Consider the following 18,000-nt stretch of genomic DNA (forward strand, 5'->3'; position numbering starts at 1 on the left):
GAAATCGCTGTTCAGCTTTCACTGCAATGATTGAATCCTTTATTCGACAAAAAGGGAAATGAATTTTTTTCCCTGTAGCTGACTTTTTATGTGACATTGTTGGAGAGACTGAGCACAAAATTTTTAAACAGATGACAAGGCTGTCACCTTTGAGTGGCACAAATTTAGTAGCAACAGTGGAGTTTTTATTATGATTTCTTTTTAATATGAAACCCCAAAGTTATTCCTCTATTCCTTCACGATGAAATCGCATTGAGTGGCAACCTTAAGACAGTGATTAGGAGGAAAGGCGAATGTGAGAAAGGCAGTATAATTTTCATCTAAGAAACAGCGCTAGATTTGTGGGAAGGTAATTGTATGTATTACTGAGCTGTGTGATGATCCTCCCATTTGAAAAGTTCATCTCCAAGAAGCATTCAGTCAGGAGAGCTATCAACAGATCTGGCCTTTGATAAACACATCCACTTTAATAGCAGTCTCTGAGATGAAAGGTTTGGATTCTTTCAAGGAAACACAAATTCATGGTACTCCGGCTCTGCAGCCTGAAAATATGAAATTAAAACACTAGTATGCTGCCTTGAAAACCATCAAATTATGCTAGAATCTTACTTTTAGACACAAAAGGAAGACATTCATAACACACAGCATGTTACTAATTCGTCTCTCTTTATTCCTAAAATGATTTAAAGCAACTGGCAAGGATAGGAAAGTACTGTTTCTTGGCCTGATGTAAAATGAGGGATTGCCCAAGATAATCTGTAAGGTGTCTTCCATATTATACCTTTTATGAGAAATTTTGGGGAGTTTGTCTTTCAAAACTTCATTATAATAGACCATAAGGCGAAGTCTTCATGATAAACCTCCTTATGTGGTGGTTAAGATAGACCTAAATTCATCCTAGAATCTACCTAGTAGTTGGACTGTTGTGATTCTGAAGCTTACATGTATTCACAGAGTTATACATTTAACTCCTTGGAAAATTAGGAGATGAGGATTTATTCTCTGTTCTTGTTACTAACTTAGTGAATTTGGCCAATGATTGCCACTTTTCAATGGCACAAATCTGATAACAACAGGAGAGTGTTTTCTTACAATCTGTGTATTACATAAGCTCTAAAACTGAGCTTCGTGATTTGGAGGGAAGGTAGTTAAGAGGACCGTTTACTTTTCATCTACTGAAACAATGCTTAACTTTTGAAAGGTAATTGTAGTATCACTGAAAAAAGTGGAGTTTCTTCCCTGACTAAATGGACTTCTCTTAAAGAAAGAGTGTTGGTTTTATCTTGTTGGGAAATTTTTCTAGCCCATATTTTATGTGTTTTAAAAAAAGAGCTTAGGTGGCATAATTCACAATGGCCAAAAGGCAGAAGTAACGCAAATGTCCATCAACAGATGAATGAAGGAACAAATGTGATCTATACAAACGTGGAATATTATTCAGCCTTAAAAAGGAAAGAAACTGTGACACATGCTACAACATGGGTGAACCTTGAGGACATTATGCTAAGTGAAATAAGCCGGTCACAAAAGGACAGACGTTGTATGATTTCACTTAGGCAAAGTACCTAGGATAGTCCGATTCATAGAGACAGAAAGTAGAATGGTGGTTGTCAAGGGCTGGAGGAGTGGCGATTGGGGAGCTGGTGTTTAATGAGTACAGAGTGTCAATTTAGGAAGATGAACAAGTTCTGCAGATGGACGGTGGTGAGGGTTACACAACAATGTGAACATCCTGAAGCTATAGCACTGTAAACTTAAACGTGGTTAAAGTAGAAATGTTATGTTATGTCTCTTTTATCCCAGTCAAAAAATTGTTTAAGAAAAAGAATTTTTTAAATGACTTCAACTGCATTTTCATGTTTACCCCTTGTCCTAATTTAAGAGGGGCGTAAGTCCTATTTCTCCAAAATTCTGTGTCTCTGCTGCTTTAAGCGTGAATAAAATGTCGCCAATGGCTTTTTGACTCATTTTAGGATGTCTCTTTTGGTAGCCATCAGCTCTGAGACAATCTTTGTGGCTCTGAATTCAGATAAAATTAGAATTATATTTAAGTTGCATCTTCCATGTGTTTTACAACTACAAATATGGACAGTAAATGAAGAAAAATAATGCTACCATATTGGAAAGTTGCCTTTTGGAAAATTATACATATGACAGTTTATATAAAAGATGTGATATTACCATGTCTACTTAGTGAACACATTTTAAAATGGACATTTTGGCATCAAGTAAAAGATGCTTATAAAGTATTTTCTTATTTTAACTGGGAACCCCAGTTATTGATGATATGCTTCTTGTTCCCCTATGAATATTTGACCAAATCTTAATGTTCTTTTACCTTTTTATGGTGCTTAAAGTAAGCTAATAATGCCTGAAAAGTTGTTTATTTTTCTATTTTGTTATAATAACTCTCATGAATACCTTTATTTGTCAAAGTTTCACGCCAATAGTACAAAAGTGAGAATGATTTTTCCATTTTTTAAAAGTAAAGTTATAATAATCTATAAAGTGTTTTTTTTTAATTTTTTTTAACATTATTTATTTTTGAGACAGAGAGAGACAGAGCATGAACAGGGGAGGGTCAGAGAGAGAGGGAGACACAGAATCTGAAACAGGCTCCAGGCTCTGAGCTGTCAGCCCAGAGCCCGACGCGGGGCTCGAACTCACAGACGGCGAGATCATGACCTGAGCCGATGTCGGCCGCCCAACCGACCAAGCCACCCAGGCGCCCCTCTATAAAGTGTTTTAAAATTCAATTTCTCATCTAAAAACTTGCATGATATTTGTTTTAGAATAGGACTTACCCCCACCCTAGGCTGGTGGTGAAAGATAAAAGAGGACACCAAGCACCTACACATATTTTTGACCAAATATAAGCACCTTAAATAGGACCTTTTTTTTTTTTAAAAAAAAAAAGGTTTTTTTTTTTAACATTTATTTATTTTTGAGAGACAGAGCACAACTGGGGGGAGGGGCAGAGAGAAAATGAGACACAGAATCTGAAGCAGGCTCCAGGCTCTGAGCTATCTGCACAGAGCCTGATGTGGGGCTTGAACTCACAGGGCTTGAACTCGTGGGGCTTGAACTCACAAACCATGAGATCATGACCTGAGCTGAAGTTGGACGCTTAACTGACTGAGCCATGCAGGTGCCCCCCTAAATAAGACCTTTTTAATGTTGAGTTTGTTATTAAGTTTTGATAGAAATTTTTCATAAATTCTTTTTTTAATGTTTTTTTTAGAGTTTATTTTTTGAGAGTGAGAGAAAGTGCAAGTGGGGAAGGGGCAGAGAGCAAAAGAATGAGAGAATCCCAAGCAGGCTCCACACTTTCAGCATGGAGCCTTGATGTGGGGCTCGTGAGATGATCTGAGCCGAAGTCAGACGCTTAATCAACTGAGCCACCCAGGCGCGCCTTTCATAAATTCTTAATTCTTTTATAGACAAACTAATTTAGAGTAAAATAACCTTTACAAAGAATAACCAATAACCTGTAATTTTGTACTGAATTTAAAGGTGAAAGCATTTGTAATGTAAGCACAAACACACTTGGAAGTTTCAGGAAAGTTATTAGCAGAGAAGTCCTGTTAAGTCATGAGTGGCAGCAGGGGCAAGGACAGGTGAGGCAGAACTTTTATCGTTAAATGCATCTTGGGCAGCAGTGACCCTGGCTTTGGACAAGATTCCTTATAATTATCTTTTTCTCCCAAATCTATTGCAAAATGTAGAGTTTCAAGTGCTCCCAGGAGATGGTTATGTCAGTGACAATGAATTTCATGGTGGAAAGTCTGTGTGATTGGAGTCCATTCGGAGTCAGTTATTTCCTCATGAATGGTTTGAATTTATTTTGGGTCAGTCTGAGTAAATGTCAAGTGCTTTTTCACATGGCGAAAGTGAGCTCTTCTGTGGGCACTTCCTATGAAACCCAGATATCATGGCAAAGATAGTTCCTCAGTCTTTCATGGGCAATTCCCCAAATCCAAACTCTTCTGAAAACTCAGACTTTGTTTTTACAACTTCATTGATGATATTATTGGAGATGACCTGATGTAGCTAGAGTTTTAACTAGTTCTACTTATTATAAATATTTGTACGTTGAACGGTGGAAATATTAATGTTTGATTACACATGCTGCCCTAGAGCCTGCCAGGAGTGTTCCATAATGTGATATGTGCACAAAAATCAGAGCATTTCTGAATTCCCAAACACCTCTGACTATAAGGGACTCAGAAAAGGGATTTAGGTCTATACTATATAAATATTTGTGTTACTACTACTATGTAATGATATTCTTTCATGAAACAAATATTTATTGTATGCATACTGTGACAGGCACTGTGCTGGGGTGGGATATACAATAACAAGGAAAACATGTATAATCCCTGCTGTCTAGTTGGGGAAACAATCACATGCACAGCTATATAATTATAGACATATCTTTGTCTATCTGTGTATCTGCATGTTATATATATTTATATATATCAGATATATATATATTATATATTATTGTATACAATATATCATGTACATATTAAATATGTGCTTTATATAATTATAGATATATATTATAGATAATCACATGTACAGGTATGTAATTACAAATTGTGTTAGATGGTATGAAAGAAAAGAACAGAGTTCAGGAAAAAATGGGGGAGGGTCTAATTTAGGTTGGTGGATCAGGGAGTATTTGAATGAAAACCTGAAGAGTTACAAGGAGTAGCAGGTGAAGGGGATGGGGAAAATAGCCCATCTAGAGGAAACAGGTTGTGCATAGGTACAGGGGTAGGAAAAATCTTGGCAAACAGGAAGGGTAGGAAAAGACCATATGCCTAGGACATGGCAAGGGATAAGAAACTAAGATGAGATGAAGATTTAGAAGCAGCAGAGGCTAGATTATTCTGAATGGGCCATGGAAAAGACAAATGTATTTCTATTTGCTGAGGAGTGATATAATCAAATTTAATTTTTAAATTATTCTAGGATATAATACAAATTCTAAGAATGAATTGGAATTGTGCAAATTGGAAGAAAAAAACATTTCAGGTGAGAGATGAAAAGAAGGAAAGAACAGAGTGAAGGAAATGGAGATGGAAAGAAAGAGATGGAATCAAAAGGTAATCTAGAGAGAAGACTGGCAGGACTTAGTAATGGATTGGCCACAGCAGTTGAGGGAGAGGCTTGCTATTTTCTGGATGGATGGAGGTGTCATTTGCCAAGAAGAAGAAGATTGGAATAGGAGTGTGTTGGTTGGGGCCGGGGTGAGGGGAGAGCAAGAGTTATGTTTTAGACACGTTAAGTTTGTGATGTCTGTATGATATCCAAGTGGACATGTCAAGTAGACATTTGGATACACAGATCTGGAGCTGAGATATAAATATGGAGGCTATTAATTTGAGAGTTGTAATACAGATAGATTTATAGCATAGGAACAGATGAGGATACTTAAAGAATGAAGACAGAGAAGTTCAAAAACTGACCTTCAGCCTTGTTGAGGAATTTCAACATTTAAAAGTCAGGTGGAAGAGGAAAAGGCAACAATGGGGAGTGAGAAGGAGTGGCCAGACTGGTAGGAGAGGAACCTGGTGACTGTGGCATCAAAAAATCCAAGGGCTCCTGGGTGGCTCAGTCAGTTGGGCATCCAACTCTTGATTTCGGCTTAGGTCATGATCCCAGGGTCACAGGATCGAGCCCCATGTCGGGCTCCATGCTGAGCTTGGAGCCTGCTTGATTCCCCCCCCCCCCCCCGTCTCTCTCTTTCTCTATCCCTCTGTCCCTCCCCCAACTAAAATAAAAAATAAAAAAAAATGTAAAAATACAGGAGAACGGGATTTAAGAAGCAAGTGCTCAAGAATGTTGAATGCTGTGAAGAAGTAGGAGAGAAGGGATCTGAATGGCTCTTCGTTTTTGACAAGTGAGTTGTGCCTTTTGTGAGAGCAGTTTCCATAACCAAATTGTGGTAGGTCAATTGGTGATAGGGTGGGGTGAGTTTTTGTTTGTCTGTTTGTTTTTGTTTTTGTTTTTCTCCAGAAGGTTAGTTTTGAGGGAGACACAGAGAAACAGAGACAGATAGAGATAGATGCAAGGGCAAAGGGATTATTCAAAAGATAGGAGGTATGAGCGCATGCCTGAATATTGATGGGGACTAATGAGGAGAGAGAAAAAAATGCTGAAGATGCCTTGGAAAGAAGGGATTGAAGGAGTTGAGGCCAATGTTTACTCTGTATCAGGGTACCATGATACACTGGATACAGGATACAGACACACTGTGATGTTACATACATTAGCCCACTTTAAGCCTTACAACAGCACTACGAAAAAATATCACAGTTATAACAAACACGTCATTAGAATCTAAATGACTAGAAGTCCAGTGAGAATGACTCCAGGTTACTCACATCTACTAGAAATATACTCAGAGTTCAGAGGAAAGTGCAGATGTTTCTATACTGCTCCCCTTACTTGTCTTCCAGTCACTGCCAACTTTGTTCTCAGCAGGAGCTCATGGAATTCCTTCTTCCCTTGGTCTTCTCCTCATTCCCACATCATTCTCTGCCCTCTCCTTCAGTGCTGACTGTATCATTGTACTACTTTGACCTACACTGATGAGTTCTCTTTGCATTGTATCCCCCATTCTTGGGAAGCATCCATAAAGTCCAACAGAAGCTAATCTCGATCAGTTCACATAGTGCATCTTGGACTTACTCACTTAATGAAATGACTGTTGTGTGCTAGGTACTGTACTATATGGTGGTAAACAAACAGACATGGGGTTTATGGTCTAATGTGTGTGCATGGATGAGGGAGTGCAAAGGCTTAGTGAGTGAACCAGCAAATTATTTTAAAAAGATAATTTCAGGGGTGCCTGGGTGTCTCAGTCTGTTAAGCGTCCGACTCTTAATTTCAGCTCAGATCATGATCTCAGGGTTGTGAAATCAGCCCTGCATGGGGCTTGATGGGGAGTGAAGAGCTTCTCAGTGCCCCTCCCCCACATGCATGTGCTCTCTCTTGCTCTCTCTCAAATAAATGAATAAATAAAGAAATAAATAAGCTTAAATAAAGAAATAAGCTTAAAAAAAAGATAATTTCAGTTTATGATGAATCTATGGAGAAAATAAACCAGAGCAATGTGGTAGAGAACTGAATATTTTCTTCAGATTGGGAGGTCAGGAAAGTTCTGAATATTGTGCTGCAAGACCCCTCTCCACTGAGGGTGAGGATGGACACAAAGAGAACCCACCTTGACCTCCAGGGGAGAATGAGAAGAATCACAGGAGTTAAGGGGAAGGGGTCAAGGTCCAGTGCCCTACTGCCATTTCACAGATAAAGATGCTGAGGGCAGAGTTATCTGGCCTGCTCAAGGCCCTTTGACTCAAAAGGGATAACATTACAATTCCAGCCTCTGTCTAGTTATTTCCTGAACAAAAGCACCAGTTCTAAGCCTACAGTATTCCCTGGGAAGCCTTGAACAGGCTGATTTACCTGGGTCTACAAGTGAGGCTATTACCAAAATAAGCATCTTTGGGCAAAATGATTTATGTGCAAAAGTATTGTGACTCTTTTGGAGACAATGGGCAATGTCAAATCAAGATTTTCCCTGCCACACCATGTCATCATTGTAAAATGTCATTTTTTTAGACAGGTCTTAAAATTCTGCCAAAGGCCACTTAGTCTTTCCCTTCTCTTCTAGGAAGGAATGTGCCTAAATTTTCCCAGAAAAATGGGTGTTCCCTTCAGAGAAATAGATTGCTCAACCTTGCTCAGTGGCAGCCAACTACAGAGAATCACAACAATTAAGGCAGGATTTGTTTTTTTTTCATATCCTACCAAAAGTATTGCATAGAAATCCAGGGCTCTACATGGTGGTCTGTGCTTCACCATTTCAGGAAGGGGTGCAGGAATTGCTATTGCTTGATTGGTGTGGCAGTCCCTTCAAGATTCCCACCAGATACCTGGAGAGTGCCATGAGGTATAACTGTGGAGCATGGCCTGGGAAAATATGGAGAGGTGCTTCTTCTGGTTAGTCTTTTATCTTGAATACAGTTTAGGAGACTAAATGGAAATTGCCTATATAAAGCCAAGAAACAGCCTATCTGTTTTAAAAGAGAGAAAAGGGAATGCAATGATAATTACATGGTTAGAAAATAAGATTTATGAGGAAAGATTAGAGAAGATGGGGAAGGGTGAATAGAAGGCTGAAGGCATCAGATCCAAGATTGGTGCTTGTTTCTATTTCCTCCCCATCGCTGGGCAGGACCTCAGATTCCCCTGAAAATCCTCTGGAGTACTTCAAGGAATCTCTCTAAGCTCTGCTTCCTACCTTCTTCTGGTGTCCTCTTCCCTTTCTCCCCCATTTCTTCATGCCTGGTTTATTTCTCCCTACGGAAGCCTGTAGTTAATTGTCTTATTGAGCTGTGTTGTTTTCTGGCTCTCTACCCTTTTCATAAGAACCATTTGCCACTCCCATCTAGTGGTTAACTAAAAGAAGACTGTGTTGGTTTCTGGCACATAATTTTGCTTACTAAATGTTTTTTGAATTAAATATTCACAGTATCATTGCTTTGGCTATCTTGTTAGTCTGGTGCTTCATGAGTGAATGACACAGAAAGAGAGAAAACAGAAAGTCTCTGTATTCACACCAATTCTCAGTAGCTTGATTTTCCCATTCCAGCTCACATCCATGAAGATCTTTCATCAATTTTCTCAGACTGGTGTATTAGTGGGGACAGGCCAACTGTTACAACACAGAATGCCAAAATTTTAAAGTTGAGAATTTGGATTGAAAATCCAAAATAAAAATTTGTCACTCATATTACAACCTTAGCCTGGCTGGCTGGCTTTACTGGGCAGGTGTCCTCCAAATAGCAATGTAGGCTTTAGATCCTTTTCTTTTCTTTCTTTTTTTTTCTTTAAATTTTTTCTTTAAATTCTAGTTAGTTAACATACAGTGTGATATTGTTTTCAGGAGTAGAATTTAGTGATTCATCACTTACATATAGCACCCAGTGCTCAACATGACAAGTGCCCTCTTTAATGTCCATCATGCATTTAGCCCATGCCCCACCCACCGACCCTCCATCCACCCTCAGTTTGTTCTCTATGGTTAAAAGTCTCTTATGGTTTGTTTCCCTCTTTCTTTTTCCCCCTTTCCATATGTTCATCTGTTTTTATTTCTTAAATTCCACATATGAGTGAAATCATATGGTATTTGTCTTTCTCTGACTGGCTTATTTTGCTTAACATGATACACTCTAGCTCCAACTACATCATTGCAAATGGCAAAGTTTCATTCCTTTTGATGGCTGAATAATATTCCATATATATATGGATTATTCCATATATATATATTCCATATATATAATATTCCATATATATATATATATATATATATATGTATACCATATCTTCTGTATCCATTCATCAGTCAGTGGACATTTGGGCTCTTTCCATTGTTTGGCTATTGTTGATGCTGCTGCTATAAACATCCAGGTGCATGTACCCCTTCCAATCTGTATTTTTGTATCATTTGGGTAAATACCTAGTAGTGCAATTGCTGGGTTGTTGGGTAGTTCTATTTTTAACTTTCTGAGGAACCTCCCTACTATTTTCCAGAGTGGCTGCACCAGTTTGCATTCCAACCAATAGTGCAAGAGGGTTCCCCTTTCTCCACATTCAGAGCCTTTTCTTGATCCTTAGACTTCTCCATTCAATAGGTGCAGTGGGAAAAAAGAGAGAAAGTGTATATGAGGCTTGGAAATAGTATATGACTATTCATATACTGTTCATTCTATTCATATCCCATTTACCAACACCAGTCATCCATCCAATTGGAAAAGTGGCCATACCTTGACACCAAGAAGTGTACTTGGAAAGAAAGGAAAAATCATTTGGTGAACAACTAACTCATTGCTGGCACAGATGCCATGAGGGAGTGTCTGCTTCTATTAATCAAATGACTAACTAAAATATTAAGTTAAAATATGGCTACCATAAAGGGTATATACAAAGTTCGCAAAGAATCTTACTATTGGGAAATCATTACATTTTGTCATACAGAGTTAAGGAAATGAAATCAAACGTATGAAATTATATTGAAGATTAAAAACATACATGGTTGATATGCCAGAATTGTGACACTGCCAATATATTAAATGTTTCCATGACAAAACAATTAGGAATATTATAGTATCCACTGAAGACAATTCAGTCACATTTTTGCCATTTTTGCAGGATATTTGACCCCTTCCCATTTCTCTCATTTTTCATATCTTCAAAAGAAGAAAATCCCCCTTGTTTTATCTGCTTACATGTGTTATCATGAAAGAATGAATGAACAAATGAAAAATTGAAAAAGAAAGGAGGGATGGGGGAGGAAAAATCATACTTAATACATGAACACACGCACACTTACTTTTACATTTTAATGCTGTTTTGTTAAACAGTTGAGCCCAATAAATTTTGAGATTTTTCTCCCAAGTGTGAAAAAAAATAAACATGCAGAATTTTATTTCAGTATTCGCTTTGGCATCAGGCTTAATTATTTTTCTTTTCTTTTAGTTATACCAGCTTAACCCTCTGCCTATCAGCATTAGCTCCTGGTGCAGGAGTACTATGGGCTTCTGGTGGAGCACATGTTAAAAATAATGAAAGAACAAACAATTTCACAAACACCAATACCTGGAGGAGGTTTGGGGAGAAGAGCAGAGCCTGGAGTGAATAAGTAGAAACAGCTCCAAACCAGATTAAAGAACAAAGAGCCCAACTTCTTCCCCAAACAGTCAACCTTTATACGAGTTTTGTGACTCATTCAAATGGCATCACTGGGTGTGAGGATGGAAGGGACAGGAAGGGCTCAGAGCAGAGCAACAAGGGGCCTACACTAGCAGTCTGGCAGATTTGATTTTGAAAATTCTGTTGATATTCAGGAAACTAGAGCTTAATGTCTTTCCACATAATCATTCTTTCCTCCCTCTTGTACAGAGCAACTCCAATGTGAGAAATGCTATGTGAGACACTACCCAGTCAATACATCCTTTTGAGGTATATCAGTTAAGCTTGTCCAGCAGTTCAAGAACCTCAAGGTTGACTATCCTTCACAAAGGAGGCTAACCAGCTCCCGTGTCTGGAAGGCATGGCCTGAGGCAGCACTGACACCTGGGAACAAAGTGGAGAGCCATCTCTGGAAGCCCTGGGCCTTGCCTCTGGATGGAAGATTCTATTGCCTTAAAAGGGAAGTGCCCAGGGAGATGTGTTGGGTGAGTCGCATCTCTTTTACCTTCTACCTTGCTATCTCTTTCATCCCGTCAACATTTATTGAATTACAGATGTGCAAGACAATCTGGACAATTGAGTGATGTGTGAGACACAACCCTGCTTTTTAGGAATGGACAGCAACTATAATATAAGACAGACAGGGCTATCTGAAAGATATAGTTAGGAACTGTACGGTACACCTCTCTCCTGGTGAGACTGGGGAGGTTTCAGAGAGGAACCTGTATATTTGAACTAGGCTTAAAAATGTCAAACTTGCAGGCACTTTAGGTCCGACCATTTACCTTTGTATATGCCTAATTTATTTTACAATCTGTCCTGAAATTTACCTAGTTATAGGCTAGGTGTGCAGTGGAGCCAGATATATAAATCTGGTGCTCAAAACCACTGCAGTGTATGAAGGCTGTTCAGAATCTTAGAAATCACTAATTCAAACTCCCCTGTCTCTCGTGGTAAGTAGAATCACTCCAGTGAACCCAAGTAGCCAAATATTTAAGGCATGCCTGATTCTATTGCCCCTGTGTGAATCTGGTTCATGAGATGGAAAGGCAAACCCAGGAACACATAAATTATTAGAGGGGAGATTTGAATAAAACGTGGTCAGAAGACCCATTATAAGATGTCTTATGTTAGGCTAAATGACTTGTTTTTCAGTGCATTCGTATGAAAAATAAGTATTACCTACAAAAATGTAAGCCAAATTGTTCAATAAATTAATCACAGCTATATTTCAGACAAATGGTCGGAGGTCTAAGTATCTGAGACCTACGTATCACACGTGCTCCCTTTTACTGTCAACAAGTTAGGATTAGTCTCTCACTCTGAAGGAACAAGGATGTAGTTATTTCCCTTTGTGTCGGCTCAAAGTACCTAGAGCCTTTTCCTCCAAGGAACCAGGGTGATGTTCAAGGAAATCCCCATACTGGTTGGCCCAGCTCTGCTTCAGGAAATCAAAATGTGTTGACCCTGACTTCTGTCTATATTCATTTCTCTTATGCCTCCAAGATTCTTTAGTTCCCTTTGACAATTGCAGACTGAATCTATAGCCACATTTCCATGGGTAATTCAGCAGTAGCTGATTTGGAAAGCTTCTTGAATGTGACATCACAGTATACACATTCTTCTACTTTAAAATGGCTAAGAGAAAAATTATAGAGTGGAAATAATGGAAAATATTAGATGCCAAGGACCTTAAAACACCTTTTAGCTTTAAGGTCTGGGAATCTACATAATGCATAGGATTAACTTTTCTTCGTGTTTTCCTCACTCCTATCCCAATTCTCTTTTTGGGAAGATTTTTAAAGAATAAGAGCTGAGTGCTTCAGTGTCTGTCACCATTTTATCTGCATTTTCACGAGGTTTTAGCAATCTTGTGAGTCATCTCTTCTTCACCTCCCACAAATAGCGTGGGTTAAGTAGAGCCATGGGAATTTTTTTTTTAAAGTAATAATTCCAGCATTGGAATCTAAAACAACATCACTTATATTAAAAACACACACACGGTGAATGACCTACCATGTAGCTTACCTGCGAGTGTTCCATTAGGCAGATGCCAGCGATTTGTGTTTTGGGTAGTAAGTATCCTTGATCTTCTGCTGTTTTGGAGGCAGTGTTTGACAGCAGAGTGTGTTGGAGAATTGACCTCATTACATCATATGTGCTGAATCACCATCCTACAACTCTTGTCCCCAAGGCATGGGGCAGAAGGCACTGCTTGTCATCACACTGTTATGGAAATGTGTGCCAGTAAAAATCTTGGCAGGCTTGTGCCACATTTTTACTGTTGTTTCTCATTAACGTTACATTAATGTGATCAAGAGGTATTTTGTTCTCTGTCTCTCTGCCTCTGTCTCTCTCTAAACAATCAACTGCGTTTAAAATCTTTTCTTTTGAAGCTACTGATCTGTGGGCTTGCCTTGCAACATCCCAGTGGTTTGACTGTCCTCTAGTGGCTGTTTTGAATCATAGGTTTCAAAGAGAGAGTTTGTCGTTTTGTTTCTTTATCGTGTCTCAAATAAAAACCTGTGTGCTGGGAATTGTCCTTTAAGGATGTGATGCTTTCGTGTTTGAAAAAACAAGAGAATAATGATGAATTTTAATCTCTATTTTGCTTCATCTTTGCTACAGTTTGAAAACCCCAAACCATTGAAATGTTAAGTAAATTAACCCACGTCTGTGCAGCCTCCATCAATGAATGCAATAGTTTAAGAATACTCGCTTTTGAAGAGCAAACTGCTTTTGTCTGTGCCACTCGATTTAAGGGAAAACTACTTCTGGAATCCTTTCCAAGCTCTTCATACTCAGAATAATTTCTACTGCCACTCTAATTATCAGCCAGGACGCTTATTTGTAATCACCAGCTTTCAATAATTTAAATAGGTAGTTTTTCAGCCAACTATTTTTATTCAAAATGTGACAAAGGCTAAAATTACATGTTGAATTTTATCCAGATGCTGTCTTCTTTTAGGACATGCCAACTGATGCAGAGCGATTGTTCATTTTCTTATAACATGTCAGAAGCACATCTTTATTTCATGAATCTAACTAGCAATCCAAAACACAGTCTGCAATTTATGTATCAGTTCATTAGCTTATCAGAACCAGCAGGCAGGGCATTTTAAGATTTAATTCAGTGTGCTGAATCATCAAACATAACCACACCCAAGCTGTGTTATCCTTCAGATTTTGGAGATGAGCTTTTTACTGTCTAACTAAATTTCAGCAGGGATCATTTGGGTGCTTACATTTTTCTCCAATAATAATAATGGCCACTTTGAATAAATTTGCCAATATGGCTATCACTACTTAATATTTCTATAAAGACCCTTAAAGTCTCTTGTTTAAATTTTTTAAATTCCTTTTTGTATACAAAATGGACCAACTTTTTGACCTCAAAAAGAACTGAATAAGACAGAATCCAGATTCCTTAAGAAAAAATTTCTGCTGTTTCAAACTTTTTTTTTTAGTCTAATAATTACCATCTTCCACGCCGGCAAGGGGGTTCACTCAGAAAAGTCCCAAAGCTGCAAAATTGCAAAATTGAGAAGCTAGGTTAAAGGTTTTTCTGTTTTGTGAAATTTGTTAGATTTTGCCAAGTCCCTGGTTTTGCACTGAAAAAGTTTCAGGGTAAGCTTGTTGTTCTCCTTTGTCAGGGTCTTTGTTCAAATAGTGTCCATGGAGTGGGTAATTTCTATCAACGAATATGGATACAAAGAGTTGCTTCAGTGCCGCTCAGTGTCCTTCTGTCAGTCCCTTGTAGGTCCCCTCTCCCGGTTCTCATTGTGAGTTTTCCAAGCTTTCAACCCTCTCTTCCAATCCACCCCACAACCCCCTGTACTCAGGGTCACCAGATGACCTTCGCTCTTACCTCACAGAGGAAGTAGACTCTATTTACAAGAAGTCCTTCAAGTACTTTTCATTCGATAAACATACCTACATTTGCAATCTCAGGGGCAAGGAGACTCCTCTGATTTTCCAAAACCAGTCCCTCTATCTCACTCCTGTTTCCTCAGAGCCCTTGCTCCACCCTTGTCTCTTTTCTTGCATACATCTACAGTCTCTCACTGATCACTGACTCAGTTTGCTCAGCATGTAAACCTGATGTGATCTCTCCCAGAGGATTGCTTTAGGATCCATCAGAGTCCAAGTGACAGCTCCCAGCTCCTTCCTGAACACAGAGGCCACAGGTGGCTCCTTTGACAGAGCACCCATGTTTTCAGTTATGTGGCCTTGACACACTGGCTTCAAGGGATTATATTATGGATAGGAGCTGTAGCCAAAGACAGCAGATGTAAGTGCTTTAGCCAAAGACAGCTCAGATTTGAGAGCCAAAACTACATGGTGTCTGAGTCCTGGTTGGATTCCTGTTTGCAAGCAATAGAAAATGATTCTGGCTAATTTAACCTTAACAGACTATTTACTGGAAGGATGTCTGTGGCTCAGATATCTAGAGGGACTCGGAGGACCTGGCTTAGAAAAGAGGTGGGAACCAAGGTGGTCTGCAGTGGGGAGCACAGCAAAAGCTATGCAAGAAGAGTAGAGTATTCAGCCTGCTGCCTCCACTCCTGCTCCTTTGTTGGGCTGGTCTCCAGCTGTCCCTATACTTGTGTGACTGGCCTAGGCTGAGTGACATGCTTGCTCCACAGCCAGGCTGGGCAGGGAGAGAGAGCACTGGCTCTTGGTTACTGTGTAGGATGTGGGTTCCATGCCCATTTCTATACAGTAGGAGATACCCTAGAGAGGAGATTCTTAGAGTGTTAACAGGAGTTGGATGCTACAGAGTCCAAACCAACAAATGATGATTGTAGATGGTTCTCTAACACAAGGAGGGGCTCTCATGGAGAACGTGAATGTGAGGCAAGAGGAGATCAGTGGAAAGCAGTAGGAATAGAGAAGCAATAACAGAGAGAAGCAAAGATGAGCTAGACTCAGAGCAGGCGAGACACGCAGTTGTGTCATGAAAATGGTAGAGTCACAAGAGGAGAAGAGATGGATTGATGTCCACCCTCAGGGGTAGTGAGACAAATAGTGATTTTAGGTGCTGGATTGCTGGGGATACTTGAGCTGGCTCAATTCTGAAAGAGTAGATAGATAGTGTTATCTAGTTCACAGGCTTTGGAGTCAGAGAATCATGGGGGTCCCTGAGATTCATATCCCAGTTCAACACTCACCCACTCACCTTGGACATATTTTTTAGCCACCGTATCCTCACTTTCCTAATTTGCAAAAACTGTACCTACATCATTTTGTTGATGTAACAATAAAATGACAATACATTTAGGTTCTTAGCATAGTTCTTGGCATATTATATGTTAACTGTTATTATTACTCTTATTATTTCATATCTCCCATGACTTTACAAATGTTATTCTATTTCTTTATCTTCATAGAAAAGACCAACTCACCTTTAAGATATAGCTCAGATGTTACCTTCTCTGCAAATACACTCATGAATATTCCCCCTGCCCTAGGTAGAACTGCTAATTCAAGGCAACACTTACTGAGTGACTACAATATGCATGGTGCAGCATTTTTCTAGGTGCTGGAGATAGCAAAGATGTCAAAGACATAGTTTGGTTCCTCAGTAGTCTACAGCTAGAGGGAAAAACAGGGACATAAACACACAATTTTAATATCTTCCAGTAAGTACCGTGATAGAGCTAGGACAGAAGAGCACCCCGCTTTCCATTTTCTCCCACTTAAACCATGCCTCTATTGCAGCAGCCATGCCATTGTGAGTATACTTTTTGAGCACACAAATATATATCTTTTACATCTTTTTATCTCTAGGACATATTAAGCACTCGGTATCTTTGTTAGATAAAGTATGATTCCATTATATCTTCACTGAAAAACTTATTAATTTTTGGAGATATCATTCCCACTATGTATTACTATCTGAATAAAGTTTTATTTTGAACTTCCCTAAGTTACTTCCTTACCAAAAGTTAAGGTTCAGTCACTGCTCAATGTTATCACCTCTAATCTGGTTGAAATTTGATTGAAGCGAGGGGGACTTGTCTGGAGAATACCAGGTTGAAGCTTGAGGGAGTCCCACACACATAAGATAAAGCCCCACGTATGGGGAAAGCTGAGGCATGAGAGGAAGTAGGGCTAGGGGCGCAGGTAGAGATGGAGCTGGACTGACCCTTGAGTGGTGCAATTGGAGTCCTAGGGGGAGAAGGGGGAGGGAGCAGAGAACACATAGAGGCATCCACCGTGTGTGAGGAGGAAAGAGAGGCCAGTGGGACTGGAGCAAAACAAGGCAGAGAGCAGAGGCCAGAGAGGGGATAGGGATGAGGGAGAAAGAGTCCAGTTATTCATTTGCTTGGGGATTATGTGAAACATTGGCATGCACAACGCATGCTCAGGCAGGGTTGAATGAATTTCCTAGTTGTAATGAGGAGGGATGTAGGAGAGTGTCAGAATAGTGGTCCCTGGGTGTCAGGCGGGAGAATAACTGCCATCCTCACAGCTCCAGGTGAGCCAGGGTGAGTAGGACAGGGAGGGGATGAGGACCCAAGAGGTAGGGCTCAATCCACGTTGTGGCATCTTTCTCTGATTTGAGCATTATGTTATACAAACCTGTGACCGAAATGCATGTGCCTTGCTCAGTCACCTACGGGATCATTCACCCACATTTTTTTTTTCTTTTTTGAGAGAGTGCAAGGGAGGGGCAGGGGTTGAGACAGGGAGACAGAGGATCTGAAGCGGGCTGTGTGCTGACAGCAGCAAGCCTGATGTGGGGCTTGAACTAATCAACCACGAGGTCATGACCTGAGCCAAAGTCGGGCACAGCCAACTGAGCCAACCAGGTTATTTTTAAATAACCATAATTTTTAAATGTTACTTTTTCTGCTTTTGATTTTTTAAGGTAAAATTTGTCAATGATGATTTTCTTCATTTCTGGGTCTTTTATGTTTGCAACTATGACTTGTGTTGATTAATGGCTAAACACTGTATGAAAATATAATAAAGCGTTATGGAAATTCTGAGCAACTAGATTATTTTTTGCTTTTGTCACTCAGAATTGGCAACTTTGCAATTTGTGTTTTATCTCTTTTGGATGATTGCCTTGATCAATCAAACCGAATAGAAATAAAGCCTACTTTAGGTGGGAGTGGGGCATGGGCAAGTAGACTTTGGCCAAGTAGAGCTGACGATCTTTCAGGGCTGGAAAGGAGCTTGTCCAATTTCTTCATTTTGCAATGTGGAAACTGAACTTAGAAAGGCCAA

The 18,000-nt window shown here is 39.5% G+C and overlaps 1 protein-coding gene across 3 annotated transcripts in view; it reads left to right on the forward strand.

Annotated features, from left to right (window-relative positions):
- The first annotated feature begins 10,996 nt into the window (after positions 1-10,996).
- SCEL (sciellin) overlaps positions 10,997-18,000 on the forward strand; it is a 169,157-nt gene continuing 162,153 nt past the window's right edge. For all 3 annotated transcript variants that reach the window (XM_049647099.1, XM_049647100.1, XM_049647102.1), the window contains exon 1: positions 10,997-11,249. In XM_049647099.1, coding sequence (XP_049503056.1) covers positions 11,200-11,249 — 50 coding nt within the window. In that variant the 5' untranslated portion in view covers positions 10,997-11,199. The remainder of the gene's footprint in view (positions 11,250-18,000) is intronic.

Source organism: Panthera uncia (assembly GCF_023721935.1).
Source record: "Panthera uncia isolate 11264 chromosome A1 unlocalized genomic scaffold, Puncia_PCG_1.0 HiC_scaffold_16, whole genome shotgun sequence".
Taxonomy (NCBI): Eukaryota; Metazoa; Chordata; class Mammalia; order Carnivora; family Felidae; genus Panthera; species Panthera uncia.